General features: G+C 43.1%; 1 protein-coding gene across 9 annotated transcripts in view; it reads right to left on the bottom strand.

Moving 5' to 3' along the window:
* The window catches only part of LOC103187627 (serine/threonine-protein kinase MRCK alpha), a 237968-nt gene that overhangs the window by 63415 nt on the left and 146946 nt on the right, over positions 1-27607 (bottom strand). For 5 of the 9 annotated variants that reach the window (XM_042332764.1, XM_042332767.1, XM_042332769.1 and 2 more), the window contains exons 6-13: positions 21601-21694; positions 15398-15598; positions 14152-14400; positions 13005-13084; positions 10911-11077; positions 9564-9686; positions 2243-2376; positions 1763-2005 (exon numbers count right to left, since the gene is read on the bottom strand). In XM_042332764.1, the coding sequence (XP_042188698.1) occupies positions 1763-2005; positions 2243-2376; positions 9564-9686; positions 10911-11077; positions 13005-13084; positions 14152-14400; positions 15398-15598; positions 21601-21694 (1291 nt within the window). Of the gene's footprint in view, positions 1-1762; positions 2006-2242; positions 2377-9563; positions 9687-10910; positions 11078-13004; positions 13085-14151; positions 14401-15397; positions 15599-20581; positions 20612-21600; positions 21695-27607 lie in introns of all 9 variants that reach the window. The other 4 variants (XM_042332763.1, XM_042332762.1, XM_042332765.1 and 1 more) reach the window with 1 other exon arrangement.

The raw sequence follows: 27607 nt of genomic DNA, 5'->3' as shown, positions 1-27607 counted from the left end.
TAAGAAAAAAGCCATTTTTTTGTTTTTGCATGAGTAGGTTCGCAGCGGGTCAGTGCAAATGGATCTGCACAGTATGTGGCTGTTTACATTACATGCCTGGCCTCAGGATCATTGGGTTAATGTAATGCTGTTTGAACAGCGTCCCAAATGGAGCTTCATTGAAAACTTTCAATAAGTGAAAACATTACCACTCGATTCCAGTGGCCTTATATCACTGGGGGCAACAACAAATGTACGAGACATCAATTTCTTCAAACCAGAATTACTTTCTATTTGGGTTTAAACCAATTATGGAGTATAAGGCTACAGGCAGGATGTTAAACATTTTGCCTCCAAAGTTGAAGATAGTCTTGTATCTCATGAGTGCCTTACCACAGGCACAAAGTGGAGCATGACTCACTTATTGTTTCTTATTCTGAACTTCCAGATAGACAGATCATTCATCTTCAACACAGTTTATGGGACCTTGCCATGCACAAATTGTCTGCTATTTACCTACAAGCATCTTAGGAGGTCCTCCTGACGTGAAAGGTTATACAAGTGTAATTTTGTATTGTACAAAGTCACTACAATTGTTAGTAAGTATAGAAATTAGCTTTAAATCAATGTGATAAGACACAATAAGTTTTACTCTTTCTTTACATATCAGTAACATGCATGGTAGTTCTTACTCATGATTTTAGCTCTATTATTCATAGAGGAATAACAACAAATGACAGTTATATAGCGCCTTTCACGTTGGAAGGACATCTCAAGGCGCTGGAACAACAGATTTCTTGTGATCTATGTCAGAGAGATGCACCTGGGGTGGTGATTACGTGAAGGTGCCATCAGTCTGATTCGATTCTTTTGTGATAAATTATTAAGCATTGCACAGATCTGATATTTTTATATAATTTGATATAACCCCAGGATACTTCATGGTATAACAGCAGGATAGAATCATCAAACCTAGAACTCACAATACATTTTTTTTTAATCTTTATTTTTTTATCCAACTGATTTTGCTTTGAGCAGTATTTCTGGCAAAATATCATCTAAAGCTGAACCTTTCCTTAGACGTTGAATTGTCGAGTGGTTTTGGAATCTGGCTGGAGAGAGACTACAGTAACCGAACAGAAATTGTTCTATGTTTATATGGAAAAGTAGCTTGACATGGCATTGCTGGACTGTGGTAGAATGTGAAATACATTTTGCTAATTAGAATATTAAGCCCAACAGAATGCCAACCAGCAAGTCTTGGAAGAAAACGAGAGTTCACCCTAATCTTTTCAAAACATTTAAAATACATCCAGTGGGTCCCGACACTGAATCTCTCTTTTCAACAAGATGTAAGCTGAATCATCCCAGTCAGTGGTAAAGTAGATTAATGTAAATAATAATAATAAAATTGATGTAGTATCTTATCACGTCTTCTAGATGTCTCAAAGCGCTTCACAGAATATACTGTAAAGTGTATATTTTATGGGCGAAACGCGGCAGCCAATTGCGCACAGCAGTGTCCCACAAACAGTCGTGGATTTAGCGACTAAATTATTATTTTTTTTAAGGGATTATTACCACGGAAAAGCAATCTGCCAATCAACTAATAACCGGGTTCCTACTTGCTGCTAGATAAACAGGGGTAAATGAAAGCACAAGCAGCATAAAACTGTTCATCTGCAAATGATAAGTGCCACAGAACCACAAGCAAAGGCAAAAACGGAACCACTCACTCACCCACCCACCCACCTACCTACCTAAAGCACAAGACTAAACCTACCTCCTTTTTGGCCCTTTCCACTTTTCGTAGATCTTGACGTAAAGTCTCCCCTTTTTGTGTCACTGCTTCTATCTCCTCCTCCTTGTCGCGGAGCTGCCGGGCAAACTTCTGCTTCTGAGAGCGCAGGTCCGTGACCCGCTCATTCATCTCCGAGAATTCCTGCATGGCCAGCTTGCGTTGGCTATGAGCATCTTTCAGTTCTTTGGTTTGAGATTTCAGCCTTTCATTCAGTTCCACCACTTCCTAGATTGGAACACAACATGAATGCAAGCTACTTTAGGCTGTTACTTTTAGGGTGAGGGGGGAGGGGGAAGGGGGGAGAAGGGGAGAGGTGAGGTGGGGAAGAGAGAGGAAGAGAAATGATGGTTGACGAGCCTAGCTAGTGTGGAGCTATTGTCATGCCCTCAACCTGAGAACCAAAGCATTAATGCATAGGATAGTCTGAGACACCCCTTATATATTCTCTGAATGGGCAATTACCTTGTGTAGATCATTCTTTTCCTGCTTAAGTGCCTTCATCTGCTTCTCAAACGCTTTCATTTGCCTGGTTGCCTCTTCCAGATCTCGCCTCATGACACTTGCGTCTTCCAGCCGCTGCTCGAGCTGTCCAGAGTCTGGAGGGAGCAGAACAGTTAGCACAACACCTTATGTTCCCAACAAGCCTTTGCACTTACTATGTTTAAACAAATAAACTGTGGAGTCCTGCAGCTTAGTGATCAGAGTGCTCGTCTCGCAAGCGAGAGGACCCGGGTTTGATTTCTGGGCAGGGCAAAACATTGGGTAAGTTTCCTTACTCCACATCCTCTGTTTACCTAACAGTAAGTAGGAACCCTGTTGTTAGCCAATTGGAGGATCACTTTTCCAGGGGTAATAAACCCTTAAAAAAATAATAATAATATTAATTTGGTCACTGAATCCACGAGTGTTTGTGGGACAATGCTGTGCGTAATTAAATGCCACATTTCGCCCACAAAATATACAGCCAATTCACTTTACAGTATATTCTGCGAAGCGCTTTGAGACATTTCGAAAACGTGATAAGGCACTATATCAAATACAAGGATTATTATTATATTATTTATAAATATAAAGTAGTTCATCACCAAAGGTAATTAAAGTTTTGAAAAATAAAATGTATGAAAGATAAAATCCAGCACGTTGTGTCTCTCTGCTTTCCTCCTTCCAGACTGCGACAACTCAATTGTCCACAGTTTTGAAATATGACATTATAATGTTACGACTCTCGTGAAGCTGACTGCTATAGGAGGTGCAAAAGTGCACATTGTTAATCTGTTGAAGATGAGTGGGTAAAAGATGTAGAGCAGAGAAAGCTTTACTAGATAGGGCAGAATGGAGAATGCACAGATGCCCAGAATATTGGCCGAAGTTAAAGCCCTAAATTAAAGGAGCAATTGAGGCATAAAAAGTCTATAAAGCTAACAACTGAAAACTAAAAACACATTAGTAATCATTTTCATTTGATATAATGCCTTTCAAATCGTGAGCTTGACTCAAAGTGCTTCACAGGATTTTTGTTTGTTTTCTGGTCGCCGGGTGTCCGACACACGTGGAAACCCATCACCATGTTTAAGATCAGGGTGGTTCAACCTTTTGGCTGTCACGGGCCGGATTCCCTATTTGAGAAAGGTCCGCGGGCTGAATGAGCAATGTTTTGTGTTTTCCTACCAGCAACATAACAACGTTTACCAGTGAGTTTGACGTCCATTGTGGGTAAAGTTATGAGACGCTTTATTAAATATAAGATCATGGAGCATCTGAACAGTAATAACAGAATAAAAGATATAGGTTTATGAAGGGGAGATCATCTGTCCTGACAGTGATCCACAAAACACTGCCCCCTCTTCTCCTCTCTCTCTCTCTGCTCTCATTCTTTTTGTTTCTCTCCCTCACTCACACCCTCTTCCTCTCTCTACCCTCTTTCTCTCACCCACTCTCTCTCACATGCTCTCATTCCTCCTCTCTCTCTCTTCCCTCTCTTACTCTCTCTTCCCTCTTTCCCACATCTCTCTTCCCTCTTTCCCACTCTCTCTTCCCTCTTTCCCACACTCTCTCTTCCCTCTTTCCCACACTCTCTCTTCCCTCTTTCCCACTGTTTCTCTTCCCTATTTCCTACACTCTCTCCCTCTTTCCCACACTCCCTCCCTCTTTCCCACAGTCTCTCCCTCTTTCCCACACTCTCTCCCTCTTTCCCACACTCTCTCCCTCTTTCCCACACTCTCTCCCTCTTTCCTACTTGGTCTCCCACACTCTGAGTATCTCCCCCTTTTCGCACTCTCTCTCTGTTCCCTCCTGCTCTCAGTCACTATCTCTCTCTCCCCCTCTCTGGCAATCATTCTCTACCCCCACCCAGCCCCTCTCTCACACAGTCTCTCACTCCCCAGTTCTCATGCTTCTCTCCCACACACACTCTCTCCTCCCCTTCTCTTAATTAATCACTCCCTTTCCCCCCCACCCTCTTCCCCACCTCTCAATCCTTCTCTCTCCCAATCAACCACACAGGTCACTATTGCAGGCGGTTGCTAAGGACGCGGTGGAAAAGGAGACCCACTTGCCTTCCTGACAGACTGCAATAACGGCTGATATTATTTCCACTCTCCACGCTATGTCTTCTCAACCGCTGGTTCCTGCCGCTGCCCTGGGAGGACGTTCACCAGGGAGGGAGGGAGCGGATGTTGGAAATGGTCTCGGGAGCGGATAAAATCATCCACCGGGCTGGATGCGGCCCAGTTGGACCATGCTGCTTAATAGGCTCCAAAGCTGAGAATTCCATGCATTCCATCTACACATGGAAGATAGATTGTTGGAATGCAATGCTCACTCTCTCCCTGGAGAGACACATCCTGTTTACCTAATTCCGGAAAGTATTAGGCGCAGGAAGGCAAGATTCAAGGCTTGGGGAACCCAGAGTGTGCATTGGGGTAACTGTTGGGAGTCTAACCAGCTAAAACCACAAAGCTTACCATTGATATTGCTGTCTGGCAAACTTTCTTCTACTGCTTATCCAGCGAGGACCACCCTACCCGTTAGGGCTTTGGCTTGCTGGGTTAACAGGAGCTGAGTGGGATGAGTCCCTGACCCCAGTGACAGGATTTTACCATAACATGTGATAACTATTTGTAGGTAAACGCGGGAGCCAATTTGCACACAGCAATGTTCCACAAAAGACGTGAAGTGAACAGCCAATTTTATCTGGGGGATTGTTGAGTGGGACACTGGGAGAACTCTCTTCTCTTTTTGAACAGTGTCACCTGAACAGGCAGATGGGATTCCAGTTTAACCAGACATTAAAAGCAGCATCTCTAACAATACAGCACACTCCCAGCACTGCATTGGAGTGTCAGCCTAGACTTTGTGAGTCTGAAGTCCCAACATGTGGTTTGAACCCACAACCTTCTGACTCAGAAGCAAGAGTACTACCAACTGAGCGATGAGGTTTGGATCCCAGATTTCCAGTAAGTGAAAATTGGAGCAAAGACTTGTGCAGAAAGATGTATTCACAGTAAAGCCCTTAAATATTGACAAATGTGGCACAGAAAAGTTTGAAGAAATTTATTCTGCTAAGACTAAAGATAATTTGTACTTGAGAAGCACAATTTTGTACAAACATTCCCTGAGTTTAGTTCAATCTTTGCAATGAGTTGACATGATCCTTTGTGTACTTGGCAATGAACAAATTTTATAACTTGCAGCCCAAAATATAACCCTGATTCCTAATCCCCTCCCAAATTAGAAGCACATGCAGTTGTCATCTGCTTGCTGAGTGAATACAAGCGATATTGTGATTATCAAATTCCCCATAGGAGTTTAGAATGAAGAACCCGGTGAGCAGAACCTTTTCATATAAAGCAACAAGAATCAACCATACACAGCGAGCAGTGGACAGTAAAGGGATACTGTAAGAAAGAAGAGGTTCACAGCTAGATTTAAGGGAACCCTTTGTTGACCTGCAAAAGTTATACTGTTGACCTGTACCACTTGCATTAGTTTGAAGTGTTTTGAGATGTCTCGGTTTGATAATTAACTGTAAAAATGCAAGATCTCTTTTACGTTATATTTACATTGCTTGCTGCCGGTCATAACATGTGCTATGGGATCAGTCAGTAAAAAGTAGCCAGTTACAATACATGTTCAATTGAAATTCACACATTATATTATATTCAACAACAACAACTTGCATTAAAACCCCCCCCCCCTCACGCGGGGTAGCGTCCCGGAGCACTATTCAGCAGTGTGGAAAACACTGCAATGGAGCAGAAGTTCCTTACATGTAAAAAAGTAAGAATGTCCATCAAATATTCTACTCGGCTGATTTCACTCTTCTGTTGATACTCACCCGGGTGTCAGCCTGGTTCCGCTGGTAGGTAGCACTAACAGGCACTAATAAAACTAATAATCCTTGCATTTGATATACCCTTTATCATGTCTTCGAGACTTCTCAAAGCGCTTCACAGAATATACTATTAAAGTGAATTGATTGTGTATTTTGCGGGCAAAATAGAGCAGCTAATTGCACACAGCAGTGTCCCACAAACGGTTGTGGATTGAGAGACTAATTTTTTTTAAGGGATTATTAACTCTGAAAAAGCGATCCGCCAATCGACTAACTTACTTACTTACTGCTAGGTAAACAGAGGCGTGTGGAGTAAGGAAACTAGCCCAATGTTTCATCCTGCCCCGGGAATTGAACCCAGGTCCTCTCACTTGCGAGGCGAGTGCTCTAATCACTAAGCTACGGCACTCTCACCTGATTCACAAGCTTGTGGGTTCAAGCCTCACACCAGGATTTTAAACCCACAGTCTCTGCTCATGCTCCAGGGCAGTCCTGGGGCTGGGCTGCATTGTGAGAGGTGTTCTCTTTCGGATGAAACATTAAAACGAGGTCCTGTCTGCATTTTCAAGTGCCCGTTAAAGATTCCATGACACTATTCAAAAAGAAAAGGGAGTTCCTCCCAATGTCCTGGCTAACCAATATCTCAGATGAAAATCATAGCTGTTTATGGGACATTCCTGTGTGCAAACTGGCTGCCACATTTGTCTTCAAAATACAGTCACTAGACTTTACAGTAAATCCTGTAAAACTCTGACACACTGACGATGCGATAGGCATTATATCAAATGCAAAATTATTATTTTACTGTGTTATATTGTGGGAAATGGTGGGGGGAGAAGATAAAGAAGGAAAGAGAGAAGATAGCGAGAGAGGGGAGGGGGGGGAAGAGACAGATGCACTATAGCGGCTTTCATAAAATGCTGTCCCAGTGGTTTTTGAGCCTCGAGTTAAAAATCCGGGAGGACAAGAGTCAATAATGATACTGAAAATATTGCACATCTTCCTTTTGTGGAACAGCTCTGTTCAGGTTGTCATACACAGGAATAGGTTTGAAGCATAAATGTTCAACGTATCAGATATGAGAAAAGATTTAAAGGGCAGGAAGTCAGCTTGCTGGACAAAGAGAAATATTTACGATAGGGGGGGTTAAAGGGAGGAAGCATTCAGATGTAAGATAGTGAATTTCAAGATCATCTCGTTTTCAAATCATTTTATTCCCTCGCACCTATGCTTTCTCCCCACTCCATCTCCGCTTGGCTGGCTCCGGCATCCTGTTTGTCCTTCTTCCCCTCTGTTCCACCATCGGTGGCCGTATCTTCTGCCACTACGCCCAGAAACTCTGGAACTCTCTCACTCAATCCCTCCAGTTTGCCCCCTCCCTTCCCACTTTCAAATCCCACCTAAAGACATTCCTTTTTGATTATGCTTTGGTCACCTCACCCCCTGGCTCGGGGTCAGACTCAGCTACTGTCAAGCGCTCCAGGATGCTACCCTGTGTGAAGAGCGCTATACAAATGCACGTTGTTGTTGTATAATCCAAACAATGTTTCTTGTACCCTGTGAAATGCCTTAACCTTAAATCTCAAGAAAACCTTTACTTCCATTTTCCACACCTAGCCTTTTCCAAGTAAGAATCCCAAATGTATATTGTTTTGTGCTTAAGATAGAGCATGTCCCAAACATATGGTGGGAACCTGAACAATTTTAAAGACAAGACTGTCCTATGAGGGTTCACTGTGTTTCCAACTACAATTTCCTAATCCAGATCAGAAACGGGATTCAAAGGATCTAATAAAATATAACAATAATAATCCTTGCATTTGATATACTGCATTATCATATTTTCTAGCCATCTCAAAGTGCTTCACAGTCTCAATGGTGTAAAGTGAATTGACTGTATATTTTGTGGGTGAAGCTATGTGCTTCTGTTCCTTCTTTTGTTCCTAACGCAATAGCTCTGAAACATGAATCAACTTGATAACTAAAGAGGCAACAAGGTGCACCAGTCTCAGACCTCACATTTCTTTGTGTTTTTTTCAAAAGTAATCATGGAATTGAACCAACCATGAGGATCAAAGGACCAAAGCTCCTCCCTCTACCAAAGAACAGCAGAAGACGACAGGACATGTTGGCTCCATTCCAATAATCTGCTACAATTTGCTTTTCTCTTTCACTCAGTGATGATATTCACTGAACTGTTAAACTGTTCTCCCTCCACTTCTGTTCAAAGCTTTGAGAAAAGGAAACCAAAACACCCTTTATCCTTGCATCATTTTTTTTGCTCAGCTGGGCATCTGACACATGCAGAAACCCATCACCATGCTTAGGAGTATCCAAACTGAGATTTCCATGCATCCCATGTACACATGGAAATCCCAGAGATAGATTGTTCAAACGGAATGCGCACTCTCTCTCTCCTACTTAGCTAATTCTGGAAAGTATTAGGCATAGGTTGGCAAAAGCCAAGGCTTGGGAGAGCCCAGAGTATGTGTTGGGGTGACTGCTAAAGTCTAACCAGCTAAAACCGCATAGTTTATCATTGATTTTTGCACCTCAGCTTACCTGACAGAAGTTCAATGTAACATCCTGCAGCTACCTTTGGCACCCAGCCATAGTCTCTGTAGCCACAAGAGTCAGACCTTGCAGGCACCAGAATTAACATTATTGTGGTTGTTTGTTTTACTGAAGTGATAAGGTTTTCTCCATTATCCCAACAGTGTATGAACACCATTCATAACAATTGTGGAGTCTTCTAGCTTAGTGGTTAGAGCACTCGCCTTGCAATTGAGCGGTCCTGGGTTCGATTCCCAGGCAGGAAGAAATGTTGGGCAAGTTTCCTTACTCCACACACCTCTGTTTACCTAGCAATAAGTTGGAACCCAACCAGGTTAGTTGATTGGTCGATCACTATTCGGCGGTAAAAATCCATTAAATTTTTTAAAATAATAATAAATTAGTGCCTGAATCCACGACTGTTTGTGGGACACTGCTGTTTGCAATTAGTTGCCGCATTTCACCCCCAAAATATACAGTCAATTCACTTTACAATATATTTTGTGAAGTGCTTTGAGGCATCCCGAAGACGTGATAAGGCGCTATATAAAATGCAAGGATTATTATTATGTTCACCAAAGAAAACAAATGGAGTACACATGGGAGTGATGGAGTAACCCTGATAGTAAGAGTGAACAATTCTGAATGCAGTAGTAATTCAGTACTAGACTGATCAATTGGGGAATCATATACAGAAAACAGTGACAAATCCATCAAACTGTGGTGCACAAAACATCAGCAGGAACATAGAGCAAGGTGATGACACTCAATGAGTTCAAATGGATCTTTCAACAAAGTGCAGAACTGCAGCATATTACATACATTATCTTTAGGGTAAGATCATTGGGGGAGTGATCTGATATTTAAATCTGATATTTAAAAACAAGCACATCTTACCTGCTATTTGCTGCTTCAGTCTTTCTATTTCTTCTTTTAAGCTTTTAATTTCTAATTCTTTGCAGGCAGTGACTGGACCATCGACTGTTGAGTGTTGAAGAGCCTGAACAGTCTGTGTGGACTCTGTAAAATCAAGCATCAAACTTGTAAACTATTCACGGCCTTGCTCCCTCCTACCTCTCCAACCTACTATCCCCCTACCTACCTGCCCGTACCCTCCGTTCCTCTGGCTCTGGTCTGCTCCACGTCCCCCGCCCCAACCGCCCTACCATCGGTGGTCGGGCCTTCAGCCTCTCAGCCCCCAGGCTCTGGAACTCCATCCCCCAGTGCCTTCGCCTTGCTTCCTCCCTTTCCTCCTTCAAGGCCGGTCTCAAAACCTTTCTCTTTGACCGTGCCTTCAGCTCCCCTCTCGACTCTCTTCCCCTCCTCGCTCCCTCCCTTCCCTCCCCTCACCCTGACCATTTCCCCCCTCCTCGCTCCCTCCCTTCCCTCACCCTGACCATTTCCCCCTCCTCGCTCCCTCCCTTCCCTCACCCTGACCATTTCCCCCCTGCTCGGGTCATGACCCAACTGTGCAGCGCCTTGGGACGTCCTCCTGACTTGAAAGGCGCTTTATAAATGGAATCTTGTTGTTGTTGTTGTTGTAAGGATTCAGCATCTTACATTGTGGACAATTCAGAAATAGGATGCCAGATCACTTCAGAATCATAGAATCTTACAGCACAGAAGGAGGCAATTCTGCCTATCGTGCCTGTGCCTCTCTTTGAAAGAGATACCAATTAGTCCCACTCTCCCATTCTTACCCATTGCTCTGCAAATTTTGCCTTTTTAAGTACCTATCCAATTCCCTTTTGAAAGCTATTATGGAATCTGCTTCCATCATCCTTTCATTCCAGACCATAACAACTCTGTGGGTAAAAAAAATGTCTCCTTGTCACCCCTCTGGTTCTTTTGTTCATTATCTTAAATCTGTGTCCTCTGGTTACCGACCCACCTGCCAGAAAAAACAGTTTCTCCCTATCTGCTGTATCAGAAGCCCTCAAAATTTTGAACAACTCTATTAAATCTCCCCTCAATCTTCTCTGCTCTAAGGAGAATAATCTCAGCCTCTCTAGTCTCTCCACATAATTCTAGTCACTTCTGGTATCATTCTTGCAGCATTACAGGGGTAAAAGTTTTGGTATTCAATAATTCAACATTGGCATTAATTATTTATCACCTCAATTTATAGTGTTAAGTGTGAAATGAGCATTGCAAGACACACATAGTTGTAATGTATTCAATGTCCACTATGTGGCAGTTTTCCCCCCAAATTGACAAGAGGATGGAAAAGACGCAAACACTTACCTTGAAGTTTCCTACTTAGTTCAAGTTTTTCCTGTTCTAGACGTCGTATTCTCCTCTCGTACGCTTCCGTAGCTAAGCTATCCTCTAAGGTTCTCCGAACGTCTATATCAATGTCAGTTGATGAGGACCCAGCAGCATCTCTCAGGCTGCTTCCATCAGAGAGCGTACTGAGAGAAAAACCAATACAGCCATGAAAACATCTAAACAATCCGCAACCTGTAAAGAATTACTGGAGATAACTGAGAGAGAGGGTCAGAGCTGCTTTGACTGAAGGTGATCCCTTCGAGAGACTGTATCTGAGTTTACATCTCTTTGCCCATGCTTTCAAACAACAACAGGGAGACATGGAGCAGGCCGGAGCCCACTGAACGGAGGGAGCGGGCAGGTTGGTAGGGAGTCAGCAGGTCAGAGAGGTAGGAGGGGGCAAGGCCATGGTGAGACTGTAGTAGGTTTGGAGGCAGTGGGGAGAGGGATACAGGAGTTGAGGGAGATGAAATGGTGGTCAGAGATGGCCTTGTCAGTGATGGTGACATCCGAGACGCTGAGGCCCCGGGTAATCACCAGGTGAGCGGGTGGCTGGGGACATGGGTAACAGAGTGGATGTGGAGGGAGAGGCTGAAAGAGGAGAAGTCTGAGGAGGTGGAGCAAGAGGGGATGAAGGGCGGTAGTGGGGAATGGGGCAGTCGGTATGGCTGCTGCTGGACAGCCAACACACTGAGTACCACAATGAGCCTGGCAGAGGGTTCCCAGGCTGGAGCAGAGGGAGGCAGTGGGGGGGAGTCAAGCGGAGATAGGAGGCAGAGAGCGCGGAGAGAGAGCAGGGAGGGGGACATTTTGAGGGAGGGCCAGCTCGGGTCGGGGGCATCAACCAAGATGCGCACCGTGAGACAAGAGGTGGCGGGTTGTTATTATTATATGGCCTTTCTCTCTCTCACAACATTTTTGTCTCCTATAATTCAGGAAAGGAAGGGGCAAGGCGGAGGAATAGAGGAAGAGTGTTCCAGAGTTTTGGTGCACAGTGGCTGAAAGCACGGCCACCAGTGGTGGCTTAAACTTCCTTAAAAATGCATCTCTTTGACTATGCCTCTTCAACACCCTCAAACTCCTCCTCCCTCCTCTGTGATCTTCCATCACCTCTGTGAATCACTTCAATTGATCATCTTCCACGAAAGGGCCTATATAAGTGCAAGTTCTTATGGTGAAAACACCATGCAATGGTTTATTTGTAGATCCCTAAATCCTTAAGTACATTTTTGAAAATCAGTCGGATTAACAAATGGTTCCTAAATTGCAGGTCAGATCCACTGCTTTGAATCCTGGGTTACTCCAACAGTTGCAAAGTAGACTTGTGCCTGGAAAGTTTTGAATCCCAGAGAGTCCACTTGATCTTTCACCCATTCAAAAGCAATAAAATAAAATCACATCTAACTGTCAGGGACACGTGGAGAGGGGCGTCCTTGGAGATAAACTGACTGAGGAGACGCATCATATAATTCTTAATTCTTGCATTTGATTATCATGTCTTTAAGATGTTTCAAAGCATTTCACAGAATATACTGAAAGTGAATTGACTGTGTATTTTGTGGGCAAAACATGGCAGCCAATTGCGCACAGCAGTGTCCCACAAACAGTCGTAGAATGAGTGACCAAATTATTATTCTTTTAAATTTATTTTTGTTTTGAAAGTATTATTATCCCCAGAAAAGCGATCCGCCAATTGACTAACACCCGAGTTCCTACTTACTGCTAGGTAAACACAGGCGTGTTGGAGGTTATGTTGTGTTTATTAAGGCGAGGGAACATCAAAGCTAAAGAACAGGACATGTATTGAGAAGTCCCTCATCCTCTCCTTCAAAGTCCTACACGGTCTTGCTCCTTTCTACTTCTGTGACCTGCTAATGCCATATCAACCTGTCCGCTCCCTCTGCTCAGCAGGTTCCCCACTGCTCCACATCCCCCACCCGGCATTGCCAACTACATAGTAATGCTCCACCTACAGACTCTTCACTTCTCACCACTGAATGATCCAGACCATCGGACAGTATATAGGCTGCAATTAATTCTCCCATCACTGAAGTAACCTGCGGCACTTACCAGTTAGTGGTGAATGTGAACCCTATGAAGGGAAGGTGGTGGCCAGAAAAGGCAGTGTGAGAAGGAGGTGGCATTGTTTCCTGTGAGAAAACAGAAGGCAAAGTTAAGAGACTTTTTCATCTCATTAAGAATAATAATAATCCTTGCATTTGATATAGCGCTTTTCACGTCGGGAGGACGTCCCAAAGCGCTTCACAGAATATACTGTAAAGTGAATTGACTGTATATTTGTGGGCGAACGCGGCAGCCAATTGCGCACAGCAATGTCCCACAAACAGCCATGGATTAAAAATTACCAATTTATTATTGTTTTGTTTTTTTGGAGGGATTATTATCAGGGTGTGGAGTAAGGAAACTTGCCCAAGGTTTCTCCCTGCCTGGAATTGAACTCAGGTCTCTCGCTTGCAAAGCGAGTGCTCTAACCACTGAGCTACAGGACTCATTGTTTTACTCTGTCATGAGATGAGAAACTTAACAATTGAAACCACACAGAAGACTGACTTGAACTATTTGTACTGTTTAATAAAACTAGTTTTACTTGGAAAAAATGTATTGAAAGAGCATTGTAGTTACTTCACCAGAATGTAATGTTGAGGAAAGAATGACAGATGGGATTTTTCATGGCATTTGCTGTTATCTCTCTTACACAAGCACAAGTTTCACTTATACGGCAGTGTTCACGTATGATGAATCTCGAAATGTTTCACAATGACAATGGGTATCACCAGATAGCAGGGAGGAAATGTAATGGAGTAGATCTATGGCACAGTCAAAAAGCTAACATTGTTAGTTTTGAAAGCAGGGAAAGGTGGGACACTGCTGTGCGCAATTGGCTGCCACCTCTCACCCACAAAATATACAGTCAATTGACTTTGCAGTCTATCCTGTGAAGCGCTTTGAGGTGTCTCGAAGATGCAATAAGGTGCTATATCAAATGTAAGGATAATTATTATAAGGTGATTTGGGGAGGGTTCCAGAGACCAAGGCTGTCACTGATGATGAGAAAGTGGTTGTGAGGAACCAGCGTTAGACCAAGTAGGAGTGGAGAGTTTAGTATTATGTGAAAGATGGTTATTGAAGGCGGAGTGCTTTTTCTCCAACAGGTTTGCCTTGCCACAGCATGGAATATGATGGCTCATACACTTACGGAATTCTTTAAACAGTCGTCATCCACATCGAAGTTTGAGGTGTCTGTAGGGCTGCTGACCTCAGGGATGTAAGGTGCTTCACAGTTTCTTATGTTGTCCCAGTCAATGCCAGCAAAAAACGGATGTTTCTTGAAGTTCACAATGCCATTTTGACCGAGCCGATGTTCCCTGCTGCAAATAAGCCGACGGATCAGATCCTTGGCATTTTCAGAGACGTCGTTAATTTGTGCCGGAAACTGGAATCGTTCCTGAGAGAGGAAAAATTGGACACCGCAGTCAATAGCATAATTCCAAACCCACTCCTTCAGATCCTAGCTAAGTACCATGGTGACAAAAGCATGGATGACCACAGGTCCAGTTGTCCTCCTGCATTAACAGAGTTGTTCAAGACCCATAATCAAAACAGAGCAAGTCTAGCTGTAATAATAATAATCCTTGCATTTGATATAGCACATTATCATGTCTCAAAGTGCCTCACGGAATATAATGTAAAGTGAATTGACTATATAAGTTGTGGATGAAATGCGGCAGCCAATTATACACAACAGTGTCCCACAAACAGTGACAAAATTATTATTTTTTTATATAGGTATTATCATCTCCGGAAAAGCGATCCGCCAATCGACTAACAACCAGGTTCCTACTTACTGCTAGATAGACAAAGGTGTGTGGAGAAAGGAAACTTGACGCTTCGCCCTGCTGGGAATCAAACCCAGGTCCTCTCGCTTGCAAGGGGAGGGCTCTAATCACTGAGCTACAGGACTGCATTTATTTAGTGCCCTTCACGTGGAGTAGCATTTCTTTCCATTTTCATAAAAATTATAAACATATTCAAGACTGAGATAGATAGATTTCTTATTGCAAAAGGGATTAAGGGATATGGGGATAAGGCAGGGTTAGGTTATTAGCTGGAGTTAGATTACAAGATCAGCCACGATTGAATGGCGGGACAGGTTCGAAGGGCCGAATGGCCTCCTCCTGCTCCTACATGTTATGTTATGTTATAAAACGAGAAACGGTAATATACCAAGTTGACACTTCAATGCAGTGTCAGAGAGCCCTGCATTGTCAGAAGTAATCGATCAGATGACACTGTGATACTATTGCAAAAGAGGTGGTGTCCTGACAGTAACATTATGATAGTTGTTAACAATGCTTTATCTACCCCAAAGATCTTACATGTACAAAAAGTATAGAAGTCAGAAGAACTCTCTTGCACAGAAGTAGAATTACAAAAGCACTCACTTTGTGGTTCATGATCTTCCCGTAAGTCTCTACCAATGATTCTGCATAAAAAGGAGTCTCCCCGAAAAGCATCTCGTACATGCAAACACCCAGCGACCACCAGTCACATTCAGGCCCGTACTTCCCTTTACCATCCTCCATGGCTTGCAGTATTTCTGGAGAAATATAGTCCGGCGTTCCCACTGCCACAGAAGACTGGACCTGGGTTAGAAAACATATACATTAGCTATTCGCAATCAAACACTGCAAAGCTTCATGGGGCTCCAGTTGGAAGTATTGTGTCCAGTTTAGGGCAGTTTTAGAGAATGGTTATTGTAGCAATGGGAAAGGTACCATGGAGGTCGACTGACGCCATATCAGGGATGGGTTTTTGTACTTTTGTGGAGAAAACTAAAATGTTGGACCTCTTTTCTGCTGGTTCACAGAAGGTAGGAAATAAAATGGAGGTTTCCAAAATTTGCTTTATAAGATAAATAGAGAGAACCTATTTTAATAATAATAATCCTCGCATTTGATATAGCACCTAATCACGTCTTTGAGACGTCTCAAAGCGCTTCACACAATATACTGTAAAGTGAATTGACCGTATAATTTGGGGGCAAAATTTTCATTGGTTAGCCAGTCAGTAACAAAAGAGTTTCAATAACTTGCAGCAAAAAAGATTGTACCCAGAGAGTTGTTATAATATGGAATTCGTTTCCACAAATTATCTGTTCTGCCCGCCTCACACAAAGGCTCATAGCATCCATTGAGCGCTCCCAGATAGCATGGCTTGGATCAGTTTCTAAGGGTGAAAAATGACAGCTGTGTCTCTTTCTGTTCTCTTCTAGGACTTGGAGTTTCCTCTTCTATTACCATGTCAATGATATATTGACACAGAAAGAGGCAGCTGACACAATTGTTACTATCGACACAATAGTTCAAAGCAAAGTTCATGAAATTTTAATGGTGGAGAGTGAGAATCATCTGGGAGAGTAATTACACTTTGTGAACTAGGACTATGCTCTGAACAGTCGTTGCAGTATTTGAGATCTAGTTACCCAATGCTATTTGTGTGCAGCTCGCCAGCTAACACGAAAAGCTCCTGTGTGTTGGATGAGGAGGACTTCTGAGAGGAATTACGCACCAGTTTGAATTGAACCTCAGTATTGAGTACCCACATCTGGGATTCAACACAATCTTGCCCAAGCCACTGCCGCCAATACCCAACGGGTTATGGAGACTCGGAACACTGAGGTAAAATACCCCTCAAAGTTTTGACTCTATATCAGCATGATTCTTACAGAAGTGGTTACTTGTGGGTCGACCTCATATGAAAAAGTCACACCAGCTAAAATAAATTGATATTTTTGTAACTAACCTTTGAGAAAGTGGAGTAGCTGCTTCTACAGTATGATCAAGTCACTGCTTTTCCTCATAAACCAAGTGAAGATCAAGCAATTTCTCTTAACAATAGGTGCTTTGGTTAACTTAGCTTTTCTCCCCTTAAATGTTCTAAGACGACCGCACACATTTCTGACCTGTAAACCTGCGTTATTAATAATAATTCACTCCTGACCTAGATTCACACAACCAAAGTGCTCATAGAATACGTTGTGTGTTTTTTCCCTTGAGCTGCAAAATGCATGTCAGAAGGACTATGTCTCCAAATCTAATAAGTAATTACTAACACAGTCACATAGAGGGGCATCCAACCAACGTCTGGATTTGTTGTTTAATCCACGAAGTATGATGTGTTGAGCAGCTTCATTAAAAGTACTCATTGTTAAATCAAGAGCCTGTTTGGATGCCAAGACACAGAGGAGGATGCAAGCATACAGGTTATTTAAATGGGTAACTAGGCCAGTGTGGGCAGGATCAGCAGGTGGGGGGTGGGGACGTGTTGGCATCTCTTCGGTCATGCTTAACAAAAGCTCCATTTGTTATTGTAAATATCGCACATAGTAAATATTGAGTGCTTTGACAATAACAGCACAAATTGAACAGCAACAGCAGCTTCCTCACAATTACAGGATGATTCAGGAGCAAGTCATAAACATCTCCAATAACTAAATTTTTAAAGATTATTATGGCAAAACGATAATAATAATCCTTGCATTTGATATAGCACCTTATCACGTTTTCGAGACGTTTCACAGAATACACTGTAAAGTGTATATTTTGTGCGCAAACCGCGGCAGCCAATTGCACATAGCAGTGCCCCGCAAACAGTTGTGGATTGAGCGACATTTTTTAAGGGATCTGCCAATCGACCAGCAACCAGGTTCCTACTTACTGTTAGGTAAACAGAGCCATGTAGAGTAAGGAAACTTTCCCAACGTTTCGCCCTGCCGTGAATTGAACCCAGGTCTTTTTGCTTGCGAGGCGAGTGCTCTAACCACTCCACAAGACTTCACGATGATGAACAAGGTTGGAATAATGCACAATCTTTACAGAATATGATCACCATTAATGATCTGTCCTGAAAAGTTAACTGCAGCCAAAATTGTATCAAATTATTCTACATAAATTGAGTGAAGACCCATGAGCTGGACACAACAACTAAAAATTACATTTATATGGCTGTTTGTGGGGTCCAGTATCTTAGTGGTTATAGCACTTGCCTTGCAAGTGAGAGGATCTGGATTCAATTCCTGGGCAGGGCGAAATGTTGGGCAACATTCCTTATTCCACATGTCTGTTTAACTAGCAGTAAATTGGAATCTGTTTGTTAGTCGAATGGTGGATCAGTAATTGAAAAAAAGAAATTGGATTACTCAATCCATGACTGTTTGTGGGACGCTGCTGTACTCAATTGGCTGCTGCGATTCGTCCACAGAATATATAGTCAATTCACTTATATATATTCTGTGAAGCCCTTTCAGAGACTCTTGAAGACGCTATATCAAATGTAAGGATTATTATTATTATTACATAATCTCTTCTAGGATCATGTTGTTGGAACAATAGATTCCCCATGACCATTTGCACTTCTCTCCAAATTATTTGCCTTAAAAATATTTGCTGGCTAAAGGGTGAGGGCACATGGGTCCTCTGCCAGCACTGCTGTCAACCCAAATTTGTGACAGTATCTTCTCTATTGCCCTCAACTTTCTCTCCCTCTAAGAATTGCCTGCCTTTGCTAGTGTCTCCTCTGCAGATTGACTGCTGGGAATGTAAACTCATCACACAGAGAATGGGAACGGAACTCCGTCATGTCATTATATTGAAGTTGCACACTTCCATTGATTTGGGGTTTGATCCCTTAAACATTATGGACCATAGAGGTGAACTAGTAACTGCAACATGCACGATGTTATGATGAAAACTGACTGATTTTGTTTTGCCAGCAAAGTGGGGTGACCCCAAAAGGTCCTGATCTCACCATAGCTAATGAGGGGTGGGGAGGGGGTGGGCAGAGATGAAGTGAGAATGTGAATGAGCTGATGAGAAAGAGAGAGAACACAAAAGAATACGACAAGGTAGTGAGAGAGAAAGCAAGCATGTTTAGAAAGAGAGAGTGAGTGTAAAAGCCAATCACGGAAAAAGAGATAAGCCATGATAAAGACAGAGAATTCCCAAAGGGAAAGGGATAATATCAGCCCTCATTCCTGGAATTCACTCACACACATCTTTCACAACATTAATGGTGAGGTCTGGATTTGCCCTCTCAGCCAAGATAGCGTGGAGGACCTTGGAAAGTCTTACTGGAATTTGAGGAACTAAATGAAGTTTGTCAAAGTTATACAAAACACAGCCCACAACACAGCCTACAACACAGCTCTAGAACCAACAGGAAATGAAATCGCTAGAGTACACCTCAAAAGCTGCTGCCCTTCATCAGTCATCAATGACTGATAGACAGACTGGTGACATCGACTCCTGGCTGGACTGATAGTAATATACGATTTTTCTTTAGCATTTTCTCTTCTTTCTTCAATGATGTCAACAGCCATCACGTTTTCTTCTTCGGTTGGGTGGGTGTGAAAGTCAAGACAAGGAGTTAAGTGCGGGTTTGATTTAGCTCACAGGTGGGATTAGTCAGCAAAGGTGAGGTAACACTTAGCAGCCTGGCCAAGAAATACCCAAACTACAGGATCCATAAAGGTTCAAGGCAAGTCTGAATGCCCAACAAGCCAGATTTTTGAACTTCTAACCTGGAGATCTAACACTCAGCTGGAGGTACTCATCTGGCCGTCTCAGTGGGACAAGTGCTCTCTTCCTTTCATCTGAGACGACAAGTTTGTACCCAAGCAAAGCAGACGAGATAAAACCTTAATAACATTTAAAGTTCATTCGTGAAGTTTGGATCCGTTGCAATTTATGATCTAGAACCTACAAGTCCAAGTCCCAGGTGGCATCCAATTTGGGCCAAGGGGAACAGTCAATAATTTGGATGGAAGAGGAAGGGTCATAACTGAGACATCTGCCATGATCGCCCAAACTAACACAGCCATTGGCCATGCAGTTACTAAGACAGCTGTGTGATGCAGGATGGGAAGTAATAATAATAATCCTTGCAACTGATAGAGCACCTTATCACATCTTCAAGATATCTCAAAGCGCTTCACAGAATATACTGTAAAGTGAATTGACTGTATATTTTATGGGCGAAACGCGGCAGCCAATTGCGCACAGCAGCGTCCCTCAAACAGTCTTGGATTGAAGTAACCAAATTATTATTATTATCTTTTTTTTAAGTAGACCTCAGAGATCAATCTCACTCTGAAAATTAAGGATTGGCCTCTTCAAATCAAAATTTCAGCATTGACAGCCTGAAAAAAACGTCTTGAAAGTCGCACCTGCAACCTGCTGTTACAACCTCTGCCTCAGGCCACCAGACTTCACCATAAGCCTGCTTAGGGAATGGGGGAATGAATGGGTGCTAATAATCCATCAGCAATAAGCAGTCAGTAGACAGAGGGCATGGGCAGTAGAAGCTCACTAATCAAGTAGCGATATTTATCGCAGTTTGCAACAGCACAAAGATGTGAAGTTTTCTGACAGGATTATATTAAAAGGAAAATAATGTGCATTATTGAAAAGTTGAACTGAGAACTTAGCAGTGAAGGCTGTTGAGTTATCTGAAGTGTGCACGCTAGGACTGTGGTGCTGGTAAGGCCAGCGTGCTCCTCACTGCTGTTGATGGTGAGAGCGAGCGTGAGACACACATACACACAAACACGTGCTGCCTGCCTGGGTTACCTCATCACTGCTGTGTAGACAAATCAACCGCTGGAAGGAAGGAAGGAGATGAGTATAGATCTTTACAAATATATGTATATAGATTCATCATTTATTTCATGCACATGTTACAAGCCCACATTAGAAATACAGAATAAGGGAAACTTAAGTGTACAAATTAAAGAGAACAAGATTTTGTTGTTCTCATTGTCCCAAAGCCCAGTTGTGTGTCAATAGGGACTTATTTATGTGGAGATACGTGAGAAGTTGGGATTGTTCTCCTTAGAACAGAGAAGGTTAAGGGGAGATTTAATAGAGGTGTTCAAAATTATGAGGGTTTTTTATAGAGCAGATAGGGAGAAACTATTTCCACTGGCGGGTGGCTCAGTAACCAGAGGACATAGATTTAAGATAATTGACAAAAGAACCAGACAACAGAGGAGGAGACATTTTTTTAAATAGCGAGTTGTTACGGTCTGGAATGCACTGCCTGAAAGGGACAGATTCAATAACAATCTTCAAAAGGGAATTGGATAGGTACTCGAAAAGGAAAAACTTGCAAGGATATTGGGAAAGAGTGAGGGAGTGGGACTGATTGGGATGGGCCGAATGGCCTCCTTCTGTGCTGTAATATTCTATGATTCTATGACTGCAACAAGGCCATGACATTGCAAAGGGAGATTGTCCTCTGCACTTGAATCACATAATTCTCCTTGCAAAATGCTTGACAGGGGATACCGGGCACAATATTGGTTACATTTTCTAGTTGCAGAAAATGCCATTGCTGAGAAGGACACATTTACCAATCATTAAGACAATATATTTGAATTCCCTGGATCCAGAGTATCATGTGAATCAGACAAAAAGGACCGTAAAGGCTAAAGATAAAAAATAAAGAGATAAGTGCCTGGAAACTAAAAGTATTCAAATATATTAACTGATGAGATAAATGTGTCAAAGGAAGGTTCCGAAAGACCGAAAGGACTAATGATCTACTCTTGCCTAAAAGAGTCACAAAAGGAAAGATTCTCGGAACTTACTGTCCCATCTTCCATGAGCTTAAGGCAGGAGCCGAAGTCTGCCAAGCGAATATGACCGTTCACATCCAATAGAATGTTGTCTGGTTTGATGTCCCTGAAATAAGAAACACACCATTAGCAAAAAGCTTCAGCTCTGATTAGTTAAAAAAAGAGACAAGAACAAAGCAAGGCCACTTAGATTAAAAAAAAAGCAAAGTAAAAATGTGAGATTGAAACATTTATGGATTGAGCTAATAATTGAGGAGCTCTCAATGGCCTGGGGTAAGGGCAACGAATATGGTGACTAGATAGAACTTCTGTTGCTTTGCCAGTTGCAAATCATTGAAGGCAAAATCCCCACCTTGCTGCACTCTCATTATTGCAGGTGATGAGATTTAAAAAGACCATTAAAAAGACCATTGCGTTTCTGTTTGACAGCACTTACCAAAAAAGCGAGGTGAGCACCAGTCAAAGTGATCTCAAGTATTGACAGTTGTGCTATCCTGAGGGAATGAGAAGAGGCAATGCAGTATGAAGGATAAGACCTTCACCTGGCTTCCTATCCTCAGTTCCCAGGTACAGCAGAGTTGCAAACATTAACAGTTAATTAATTTCAGCTATTATTCCAGTCACTCCCTGGAATTTCTGGTCTCTTATAAAGGTCTAAAAACAGTAGCCTTCAGGGCTTGTATCAGCAGTAGAGAAGAAATTGTAATAATAATAATAACAATTGTAGGTCACATACTGTGTGTGGGAATAATTAAACTAGGAGTGAGACAGAGGTGTGGAAGTGCTTCAAACATTGGGAGTATTATTTTTGTATTTGGGGCTGACTATGGTACTGCAGATCCATGTGGGAATCGTCTCAGACCAACTAAAAGTTGTTGAGGGAATGGGAAAAATGTTTTGTCATCAAAAAGAGGACTGAGCTTCGTGTGGCAGTTCTCCCTTTGTGTGGTAAAATTAATGATGGTGACTGAGGTTGGCGGACGCCAGACTACTAAGTGCCTTCATTTTCCAGCCTCCCTAAACTAGATTATGCTACCATTCTGTCGTCATCATGAATCTTGCAATGTCTACAACAGCACAAATTGCATTTGCATAGTGTCTTTCCCCTAGCAGAATATCTCAAAATGCTTCACAGTGAGTGAGAAGTAGGCGGGTGGGTCGGTAACCAGAGGACATAGATTCAAGATAATTGGCAAAAGAACCAGAGGGGAGATGAGGAGAGTTGTTACTCTCTGGAATACACTGCCTGAAAAGGAGGTGGAAACAGATTCAATAACAACTTTCACAAGAGAATTAGATAGGTACTTGAAAACGGAAAAAAATTGCAAGGATATGGGGAAAGAGCGGGGAAGTGGGACTGCTTCAGTAGCTCTTCCAAAGAGCCACTACAGGCCAATGTTGAATGGACTCTTTCTGTGTGGTAATATTCTTTGATTCTATGAGGTAGCCTAAAGTATAGTTAGAGATACATGTTTAAGATGGGTTTTCAAAATGGAGAGGAAGGGAATCAGACAGCGGGATTCTGGAAAGGAGTTCCAGTCAGCTGGGGGCAGCTAGGCTGAAGGCTTGGACACTGATGGTGAGGTGCAACACATGAAGCAGACCAAAGTTAGCATAGCAGAGAGAGTGTGTGGGGTAGTATAGCAGCACAGGGAGATAAAAGATGCAGTGAAGCCTTTTGAATAAAAGTCGAACCACCCCCAAAATTATAACTGCGCCCCCATTTCTCCAACGTTTTCGACAAGCTCCATCCGGTCACATTCCTATTAGTAGTTGACCTTGTTAAAAAAGCTGTTTATTGTTTTTTATTTGGTACACGCAGAGATAATTAGTTATTCATAGCACCAGAGGGCGATCTCCACTCAGTGATCTCCAATGACCATTGGTAAACACCATGCAAACACAGGAGGGTACACGGGACAGAGGCATGATGCGAGATTTACAACATCGAATAACACGGCATTTCCATTTCAATAGTGCAGGCTAACAGATTAACACAGAGCTCTAGAGCAATGCAGTTCCGGTGAGAGTTCAACAAGCGGTACAAGGATATATAAACAACAACTTGTATATAGCGCTCCTCATGCAGGGTAGCGCCCCAGAGTGCATGACAGTGGCGGCACATGACACCAAGCCGGTGGGAGGTGACGTAGGCATGGTCGAAGAGGAAGGTCTTCAGGAGCGACTTGAAGATGGGGTAGGAAGAGGCAAGGCAGAGGGATAGAAGAGTGTTCCAGAGTTTCAGGATGTAGTGGCTGAAAGCACGGCCACCAATGGTGGAACAGAGGACACAAGGGACACAGGAGGCCCAAGCCAGTTGAGCGAAGGCAGCGGGTAGTGGGTTTGGGGGTAAGCAGGTCAGGGAGGTAGGGTGGTACCAGGGCATGAAGGGATTTGAAAACAAGCATGAGGATCTTGAAATTGAGGATCTTAAATTGAGCAACAGTAATAATAATCCTTGCATTTGATACAGCGCTTTTCTTCTCGATGTCTCAAAGTGCTTCACAGAATAGACTGTAAAGTGAATTGAGTGTATATTTGTGGGAGAAACGCGGCAGCCAATTGCGCACAGCAGTGTCCCACAAACAGTCGTGGATTGAAGTGACCAATTTATTTATTTTTTTCTTGAGGGATTATTATCAGGCGTGTGGAGTAAGGAAACTTCCCCAAGGTTTCACCCTACCGGCAATCGAACCCAAGTTTCTTGCTTGTGAGGCGAGTGCTCTAACCACTGAGCCACAGGATTCCACTAGCCAACAAGCCAATATATTCCAACTATTAAATAGATAATAATAATAATAATCCTTGCATTTGATATAGCGCTTTTCACGTCTTCTAGACGTCCCAAAGCGCTTCACAGAATATACTGTAAAGTGAATTGACTGCATATTTGTGGGCGAACGCTGCAGTCAATTGCGCACAGCAACGTCTCACAAACAGTCGTAGATTGAAAATGACCAATTTATTATTGTTTTTGGTTTTGGAGGATTATTATTAGGCTCTGTGTGGAGTAAGGAAACTTGCCCAAGGTTTCGCCCTCTGCCTGGAATTGAACTCAGGTCTCTCACTTGCAAAGCGAGTGCTCTAACCACTGAGCTACAGGACTCCACAATGTCACTGACATTATACGTAACTGATCAACAGCAACAAAGGGTTACTGTGCTGAACTTTGGCTGAAATCGTTCACCAAGAAGCAGTCATCAGTGGAAAAAATAAGCCAACAGTCCTCAGGACTCCTAAATCAATACTGTTCACAATTTACCAAATCAAGGGTTTATGCTTGAAATACATTTGAACTTGAACAAGAAGCCTGGGTTGTACAGCCCCCTCACTTCTGGAACCCTGTGTGAATTCAACCCAAACTAATTGGACAACGGTTTCTTTCTGGTTCGCTCTTTCTCTAACTCTAATGTTGAATGTCCAAACTTAGTGTGAATGAATTCTCTATGGGAAAGAATCCACAGCATAAGACTGTCCCTAAATCAGTCAATCAGTCACCTCACACAGACAAAACCCTTGCACTTATATAGTGACCTCCACGCAGTGTAGCGTCTCAGAGCACTTAAACAGTGGTGGAGCCCGACTCCGGGCCGGGATGAGGTGGCCGTAACACGGTCGAAGAGTGAAGTTTTCAGGCGGATCTTGAAAGAGGGGAGACAGAGCACAGGTTCAGGTCAGGTGCGTGTAAAGGTTAAGTTTAGGATAGACACCAGGAATGGTTTCTATTCACAAATGAAAATTCATTACTACAGGGATGGTGATTGAGCACAGAGCATTGGATTTATTCAAGAAACTAATTGATGTAGTAATGGGAGACAGTGGGGCTGAGATCGAATAGCTGAAGGACGTCTAAACCACTCTTTTGAAATATAATTCAGTAGGTGGTAAGAATGTGCAGGACTATGGGGTAAGATGGGGGGAGTGGAACTATTTGGTAGTTCTCTGTATGGAGAAAGGTAAGTGAGTCAACTTTTCGGGTCCACGACCCTTCGTCAGAACCTTGTAAAAAAAACTACTTTAATGTGTTGTTATTTGGTTCATGCAGAGATAATTAGTTATTCAGCGCCTTGGGACGTCCTCCCGACGTGAAAGGCGCTCTATAAATGGAATCTTGTTGTTGTTGTTGTTGTTGTTGTTATTCATGGCACCAGAGGGCGCTCTCCTCTCAGTGATCCCCAACTACCATTGGTTTCGCCATGCAAATACAGGAGGGTACACGGAACAGAGACATAATAATAATCCTTGCATTTGATATAGCGCTTTTCACGTCTTCGAGACGTCTCAAAGCGCTTCACAGAATATACTGTAAAGTGAATTGACTGTATATTTTATGTGCGAAACCCAGTAGCCAATTGCACACAGCAGTGTCCCACAAACAGTTGTGGATTGAGTGACCATATTATTATTTTTAAGGGTTTTTTTTACCCTCGGAAATGCGATCTGCCAACCAGGTTCCTCCTTACTGCTAGGTAAACGGAGGCGTGTGGAGTTACGAAACTTGCCCAATGTTTCCGCCCTGCCCGGGAATCAAACCCAGGTCCTCTCGCTTGCGAGGCGAGTGCCCTAACCACTAAGCTACAGGACCTTTTGCTAGAGGAAAAGCAAAACACTTCGACAGTGGAAGGAAAAGCGAAGCCAAAACAGAAGGCGGCATGGTCATGGTGCACTGTTTCCTGGTGGCCAATCCAGGGGTAGTACAGGAAAGAGAGTCAGCAGAATTGGCAAACATGGAGAAGCAGCAGTTTGGTGAAAACAACTCAAAACGATAAGCTAGTGTTTGAACCTTTTTGGTAAACCAGTGCCACTTGTCAAGCAGGACTATGCAGGAGAAGTTGCAGTCTCCTGCAAGCTTGCTAAATACATATGTGCATTTTTAAACTTAATATATTGCTGCACCAGATGCTCTGTGCATAAACAAGGGGGAAGACTATCAACTCATTTGTGAAAACTCTGGCTCCACTCTGCACAATTGGCTGCCGCGTTTTGCCCACAAAATTACATTTTTCTTACATGCATACATTCATACACGACTGGTCTGATTTCGCCCACCCCATCAGGGAAGCAAAGCTGGACAGTGTGAAAAACGGGGCACAGCTGAGGTTAAGTGGGATGTGAATGTAGGAAGTCAATGTTCTCAATTCACCCAGAAATAGATTGGCCACAGCAGAGTTTGCCTGAAACTAACTTAATTCTTTCAATGACACTATTTTATTTAGTAGTAAATGTAATTAACCATGGGTCCCGTTAAGATATATCAAGTTACCGCTCCTTGAATTTAAAATCTAGATGTGCTCAACTGTCCAAACACTGTAAACAAGTCAAAAGACAGCAATTTAATTTTGCTGAGAAGGGAGAAACTAATTTGAATTAATGGCCCTAACATAATAATAATCTTTTATTTGGTGTACAACAATAACAACAAAATTACATTTGTATAGTGCCTTTCACATCGGAAGAACGTCCCAAGGCGCTGGTCAGTCAGTGTTTCGGACCCGAGCTGGGGATCGGTTTCAGGGAGGGTGGAGGGAAAGGGGGCAAAGGAGGGTGATCAAAGGCACGGTCAAAGAGGAGGACTTTGAAACCGGTCTTGAAGCAGGCAAGGGAGGGGGTGAGGTGGAGGGATTGTGGGATGGAGTTCCAGTGGGTGGGGCAGAGTGTCAGAAGACCCACCAGCCAATGTTGGGGCGGGCAAGGCAGGGGTTGCGAATCAGGCCGGAACCCGCTGTGCAGAGTGAGTGGGCAGGTTGGTAGAGGGTCAGGAGGTCACAGAGGTAGGGGGGAAGCAAGGCCATGGGGAGCTTTGAAGGTGAGAACCAGGATCTTGAACTGTATCCTCTGTGTGATGGGAAGCCAGTGGATTTGGATGGGGGTGATAGGGTCTTGGAGCCTAGTGCAGAAAAAGGACACAGGCTGCAGAGTTCTGGATGATCTGCAGCCTATGGAGGGAGGAGTTGGGGGGCCGACAAGCAAAGTCTGCATAGTCAAACCTGAATGTTATGAATGCGTGTAAAAGGCTATA

This window comes from Callorhinchus milii, unplaced genomic scaffold (assembly GCF_018977255.1).
Source record: "Callorhinchus milii isolate IMCB2004 unplaced genomic scaffold, IMCB_Cmil_1.0 Scaffold3, whole genome shotgun sequence".
Classification (NCBI taxonomy): domain Eukaryota; kingdom Metazoa; phylum Chordata; class Chondrichthyes; order Chimaeriformes; family Callorhinchidae; genus Callorhinchus; species Callorhinchus milii.
The sequence above is the reverse complement of the archived record's forward strand: the minus strand, read 5'-3'. Positions and strand labels throughout refer to the sequence as shown.